The following is a 6,357-nucleotide window of genomic DNA, read 5'->3' on the forward strand; positions in this document are numbered from 1 at the left end:
ACACTCCTACAAGGCTCTAGAAACCACCCTGCAGTGAGCTCATCACCATGCTCATCACCTGTCATCACTGTGCTCCCCTGAGAGCCAATGCACACTCTCTTGGGACCCCCAAGCACCACACAACTTCACACTCACTTGACAGCCTAGATATGCTGTCTCAAGATACCCCCACCTTCCTGTGCCCTTCAGGGCCAAGGTCTCCTGCCCTTGTGCCCTTTCCAGCTGCTCTCCAGGGCTGGCTGATGTAGAGATGTTCTGTGCTGGGCTAAGCAGCCGCTTGTTCCTGAGGCCACAAGCCCTGGCCTAAAGGGGCTGCTCTGCCATGTCACCCTCCATTGCCCCCCTGCTCCTCACAGACCCCATTTCAGCTCAGTCTCCTGCCCACTCTGAAAGCCCCAAGGCACAGGGTAGCCAGCTCTACCCAAGGGCAGCCTGGCTGGGATCCTGTGGGAGCTGTGACCCCTGTATCAGTGGCTTCTTTTCTCCCCACAGTGCTGCCCAAGTTTGAAGTGACACTTGAGTTGCCCCCTGTGGTGACAGTGCTGAAGGAGACATTAGAAATGCGTGTGTGTGGCCGGTAGGTACAAAATCAGCCACATCAGGGAGGTTTGAGGTCGGGCGTGGGTGTCTGCCCTGCAATACCACTCACCCCAGAAAGGCAGAGTGGACAAGCATCACTCTTCCTCTCTTGTTGACCTCTTAACTGTACTACGCAGATACACCTACGGGAAGCCTGTTCAGGGGACAGTCCAGATCAGCCTGTGTCAAAAAGCCTGGTGTTTCTGATTTAGTCGTAATGAAGCCCAACAATTGTGCATGGAGTTTACTGGCCAGGTGAGTGCAACTGGGGAGGAGAGAAAAGTCTGTGGGATGTTTCTGCTTGGCTGAACTGAAGGGGCATTGTGACTTGCATTGATGACAATGCTAATGATGCATATCAGGGCCATCCAACTTCTTCAGCCCTGAACACCAGATCCAAACCATGGGCTTCTCACGAACCACCTCCAGGGGGGAGCTGGTGGCTTGTCAGAGCAATGCTGTAGCCACTCCGTTAGCATGGCTCTGGAACCCAGGGAGTGAACATGAACAATGGTCCTCCCTGCTTTTTACCCCAGCACTGATTCGAGTCACCAGTAGGCACTGACAACCCAAAGTTGGGGGTAGGCAAGGGGAGACGAGGGTGAGCATCAGCAGCATTCACTTCCTGGATTCCCCAGCTCTGGTAATACACTGGCTCCGACAGCCATGCCACCACCCCCATGGGCTACATTATAAGCCTTTGCAGACAGCTTGTGACCCACAGGCTGCCCTTTGGACAACCCTGATGTAAATTGTTCTGCGATCCATCTTCCTCCCATCATTTATAAACACTCTGCAGACTAAGGTCCTCATTCAGCCATTCATTTGAATCTTGAGTGGCCCACACCCGGGAACCCCTGGAGTTCATCATGTACAATGGTGGGGGATGATCCAGAAGCTGTTTAACAGTGAACAGCAGCACAGTCCTGAGGAAAGGGAGATGGAAAGGTAGATTCCCACTGAAAGTGTCAGGACAAACAAGGACACAGATTGGAATTGGCTGGGGGTGGCCCCCCACTCGGGGTGGAAGAATTGGCTGGGGCTGCCCCCATGCTGAGGGTGAAGAGCACCAGGAGATGTCACAGAAGCACATGGCCAGGTTTTCTGTCTCACCAAAGAGACTGCAGCTCCAGCACCATGCTGGGATGTCAGCAGCAGGACTAACCTCCAGAGGGGAGCATCTCCTACCACTGTTTTCAAAAGCCAGGGTTTCTTGTCGCCTCTCCAAGCAGTGCCAGGCAGAGTCCAATTTGATGTGTCAAGCTGTGACCAGTGGGACCTGGCTAAGGCATTGGTAATTCTCTCCTCTAGACCAAGAAGAATGGATGCTTTTCCAAGAAGGTGTCAATGTCCCATTTTAACCCATCTTCCTTTGGATATGAAATGAACCTCCAGGCCACAGCCTCACTAACAGAGGAAGGGACAGGTAGGACCAAATATATACTCTGGGGCACATCTACATACAGATACATGTGTGTACGTATTGACACACATGCAAGTGTGTGCATGCTCTTGAGCATTCATCAACACATGCCTACATATGCATGCTCATACTCACATGCACTCATGGCCTCGTGTACTGGCACACCCAGCATACAGCACGTAGCAGCTAGGTAGAAGGGTCTCTTTTGCACACATGAAAGCATAACTTCTAGCTCAGAGACAGAGTTCTGCTCAAAAACATGCCCATATGATGTCAGGTTCCTCAGCAGGTTCCCTGCTTCAGGCAGCTGCTGCTCCCAGCCAGGATCTGAAAGGGATTTGCCTGCACAGGGGATAGTCAGGCCCAGGTGCTGTCCTCTGCTGTTCCACCCAATAATGGGGTTGCTTGTTCCGTCTCAGGAGCCTAGCGGATATGAGCTATGATCCACGATTCCTGTCATTACTACTACAGCCAAGAAGCTCCATCATTATACTAAAACTAAACTGACCATGGACCTCTCAGCTTCTGATTACAATAATGTTCATCAGAGGTTCAGCATCTCTGGGTTTGGCTTTGCTCTCAGAGCCTCAGGCAAGGCACCCATCCTTGTCCTTGCTCCTGAGTGACTGCCTCCATGCATGTGGTAGTGGTATCAATACACTGTAGCTGCTGCTGCTTCATAAGGCCCCAAAGTAAATGTACGTTTCATCAATGGCAGGAAAGGTTCTTTGAGTAGATGTGATATATTGTAGTAGACCAACTGAATAGTTGGAAAAAAAATTCTTGGCAAGCTTTCATGGACTCAATATAGACATTGGTTTTATGACACATTGCAACCTGCCTGACATCTGATTCACCAGGTACCTGCCTGACAGCCTCTTTTCTATGTACTTTATCACTGCACTGTCTCCTTTCAGTCTTCTTTTCCCTGCTGTCTTCTCCCTTCCACTCCCCCCTCTCTGTTTCACCTCTCTGCCTCACCTTTTGTCTTTCTAATTCTACCTATTTACATTCTTACTGACATCCTGCCACACTTTTAGCTTCTTTCATTTCTTGGAGTCTCAGAACACCAGAGACTCCCCATGCCTGAAGAAGGGTGACTACGCCCGAAAGCTTGCCAAGAATTTTTTTTCCAGCTACTCAGTTGGTCTAATAAAAGATATCACATCTACTCAAACAAACTTGTCTGCCTATGTCCTTAGACCAACACAGCTACAATAAAAAACCCATCATTTCATCCATGAGATCTCTGGCTTCCAAAGGGGTCAGATAAGTGTTGGGCCAAAAATGTTAGCTATCAGGTGCTGACATCAGGGACCAAGTGGCTAAATGGTGGAAGAGAGCAGTGCAGAAGAGCTGTGGGGAACATGAACATCTGACACTGCCTTCTTCAGGAAATGGGGCATCCGGGGCTGAGAGAGCTGGAGAGTGAGGGCTAGGGCTGCTCAGTGAAGAGTTCTAGGGTGAGGAAAGGTGCTGCACACCATGAGAAGGTGCTCTGCTGGGATATGTCAAATGGCCCGTTGGGATTATATCCCAGGGAAAGGGCTTCAGTTTCTAGTCTCCAAATTCCCAGGAATAATGCTTCTCTGCCCACATTTAGACCTCTCCTGTTCTTTCCCAAATGGAGCCCTCCAATCCAGAGCTAGAGAGAGGAACCCAGCTTCTGGGAGAGAAATCTGGGACACAGCCTTCACCCAGCTCTGACTTCCAGCCCCTCCTTTACCACCAGGGGTAGAGCGCAATGTGACCAAGAGCTGCGGGATTGTGCCTGACATTGCCTCGGTGACCTTTGAGAATGCTGACACTTTGTACAAACCTGGAATCCCCTTTGTTGGCAAGATAATGGGGTTATCAGCACCCCTCACTGCTCACCCCAAAATATCCTGCCATTATACGTCTATCCCCTCACATCACACCCCTTAGCCCTGTCCCCTTGCAGCAACTCCTCCAGTCTTGCCCTTCCTCCATGAATGCACCCTAGAGTCATACATCACCCATTTCCCTTCTGGCTTAGATGCTCCTGAAGGTAACAGATGGATCTGCAGTGAAGAATGAGAAGCTTCATCTCTTTGTTACCCATGGGGGAGGGACAGAGAACAAGACATTTGTGACAGATGAATCTGGGAGAGCCTCCTTTGAGCTGGACTCCTCCAGCTGGACTGGGACAGTTACTCTAAGGGTAAGAGATGGGCATCCCAGGGAACCTGTCCTCCATTATCTCAACCCCCTGTTGGGCTACCCCAGCTGGCAAGTAAACCACTAGCTGGCTCAGTGGCAAAGCCCAGGAGGTTCTTTGTATCAAAGAAGAGCCCTTGTGAGAGGGGAAATCCATGAGCTGCAGCAGGCAGGACAGAAGTGCAGCATTGGAAACGAAGGCTTCTGAAATAAACTATTGCTCAGGTCATGGACTCAAACAAGAGGGTGGCCCTTTGTAGAGCTGGACACAAGAATCAGGGAGGTGAGGAAGTCTTGTCCCAATAGGCAGTAGAGGGAGCACCTGGTATCAAGCCTTGGTTATCATTTATTATAGACCCTGCACCTCAGCCTGGGAGTCAGGGATGCTCCGGGATGGCAGGATATTTTCTGCAGCATTCACATCATGGGGACAGGGAATAAATCACCCCCAGGGGTCATCACCGCAGAACTGACCGTAGGCAGGCAGAGGCTGCACCATCCTCTGGCATCAACCAGCTACAATTGGAGACAAGAGCCTGAGCTGAGTGCCTGCCTGCTTTGAGGCAGTATGATAGATCCTCTGGGTCACGGGCACCCAGCTGCTGAGGGGCAGCTGCCCCATTCTAGCTGCTGGGACTGCCCTTGTCCCTCTCATGGACACAGGGTCGAGGGATTAAGGATGAACTCAACCTGCATCCTCCAAGCCTGTGGCACTCCTGTCCTATGTCACACACTTTGCTGATTCCTGAGATCCTCAATTGTCTCTGTATTCCCCCAGGGGCAGTTCAAAGAGGTGGATCACAGTTATGCGCTTGGAAGAGTCTCTCCCCATTACATAGATGCCTACCATTCCCTGGAGCCCTTTTACTCGGAGAGCAAGAGTTTCCTGAAGATCCATGCACAAGGAGAGGTGCTGCCCTGCGACCAGACCCAACAGCTTCAAGTGGAGTACATCATTGCCAGGAAGGCCCTGGGGGCTGAGACCAAGAGCCTGGATTTCTACTTCCTGGTGAGCCCCATCCTGGGCTTGTCTCATGCTTTTCCTTGCCGCAGCACGGATTCCCAAGCCCCTGTTCATCACCCAGCGAGACCTGAAGCCTGACGCCCTCAGTGCTTGGCAATTTGATAGGCTTACTACAAAGCATAATGGCGGTGTTCTCACTGTAGAGCAAAGCTGCATTTGTTGCACTTGGCTGCATCAGTCTGTGCATTTGCCAACATCCTCGTGCTAAAACTACAGGTTGGCATCCTTGGGTTACTTATTGCAGGGCCTTCCTGTGGTCTGTTCCCTGCAAGATCTTTTGCTTAACCTAAATTACAGATTCTGCTATTCATTTGAACTTGCACTCACTCAGAAACTGGTATGGGGCCCTTTGCCTTAGCTACAGTCCTGCAGGCTTGACCAACCACTGGGACTGGTTGGGGTGGCAACACTGGGATTCAGGGCCTTCTTCTGCAATGGGACACCAGTTTCACTCCCGCCCCAACCTGCTGGTGCCCAAATGTCCTCCCCCATCATCTGTGCTTTGCCCAATGGGTAGAGAAACTGCATCCTGCCCTGGATCTGGCCCTCCCCACATCATGCCATTTCTCAGGCCTTCCATGTAGGAGGAGTGACTCCTATCTCCTCCACAGGTTGTGGCCAAGGGAGCCATCATAAGGAGCCTGTGGAAAGGACTAGACTTTGGAGAGGGGGCTGGTAAGTGCTGAGGGATGGGTGCGTGCAGCAAGGCCCCTGCAGCCAAGGGGTGGGGTGGGGGTTGTGGGATTAATAATTTATTTGCAGGAGGGAGCTCTGCAGTCTGTGCCAGGGCCTCACTTCTCCCATGTGTCTCCATTGGCCCAGAGCTGAAGGGCTCCTTCTCCATTGAGCTGCCTGTTGGGGCTGAGCTGGCACCCTCTGCCAAGGTGCTGGGTTATACAGTGCTGCCCAATGGAGAGATGGCTGCCGATAGCACTGAGCTTCACATGACCAAGTGCTTCCCGAACAAGGTGAGCACAGGGCTTGGGGCAGAGCTGCCTTTGGGGGAAGCCAAGGAATTGCCCCCTGCCCTGACTGAGAATCCAGCAGAGGTTTATCACTGGTGCCTCAGCCCCTCCCTGCCTCTGTCTTGTGCCAGCCCCATGCCCCTGCACCTCCCTCCGCTCCTCCTGCACCCCAGAGTGTCTGTGCATAA

At 51.9% G+C, this 6,357-nt stretch overlaps 1 protein-coding gene across 1 annotated transcript in view; it reads left to right on the top strand.

The window, feature by feature from the left end:
- Positions 1–4,986: 4,986 nt before the first annotated feature.
- Positions 4,987–6,357, top strand: part of LOC102380163 (alpha-2-macroglobulin-like) — a gene marked incomplete at its 3' end in the record, with an annotated part of 2,096 nt that continues 725 nt past the window's right edge. The window contains exons 1-4 of the mRNA XM_025203751.1: positions 4,987–5,000; positions 5,057–5,189; positions 5,816–5,879; positions 6,027–6,172. Coding sequence (XP_025059536.1) covers positions 4,987–5,000; positions 5,057–5,189; positions 5,816–5,879; positions 6,027–6,172 — 357 coding nt within the window. The remainder of the gene's footprint in view (positions 5,001–5,056; positions 5,190–5,815; positions 5,880–6,026; positions 6,173–6,357) is intronic.

This window comes from Alligator sinensis, unplaced genomic scaffold, assembly GCF_000455745.1.
Source record: "Alligator sinensis unplaced genomic scaffold, ASM45574v1 scaffold520_1, whole genome shotgun sequence".
Taxonomy (NCBI): domain Eukaryota; kingdom Metazoa; phylum Chordata; order Crocodylia; family Alligatoridae; genus Alligator; species Alligator sinensis.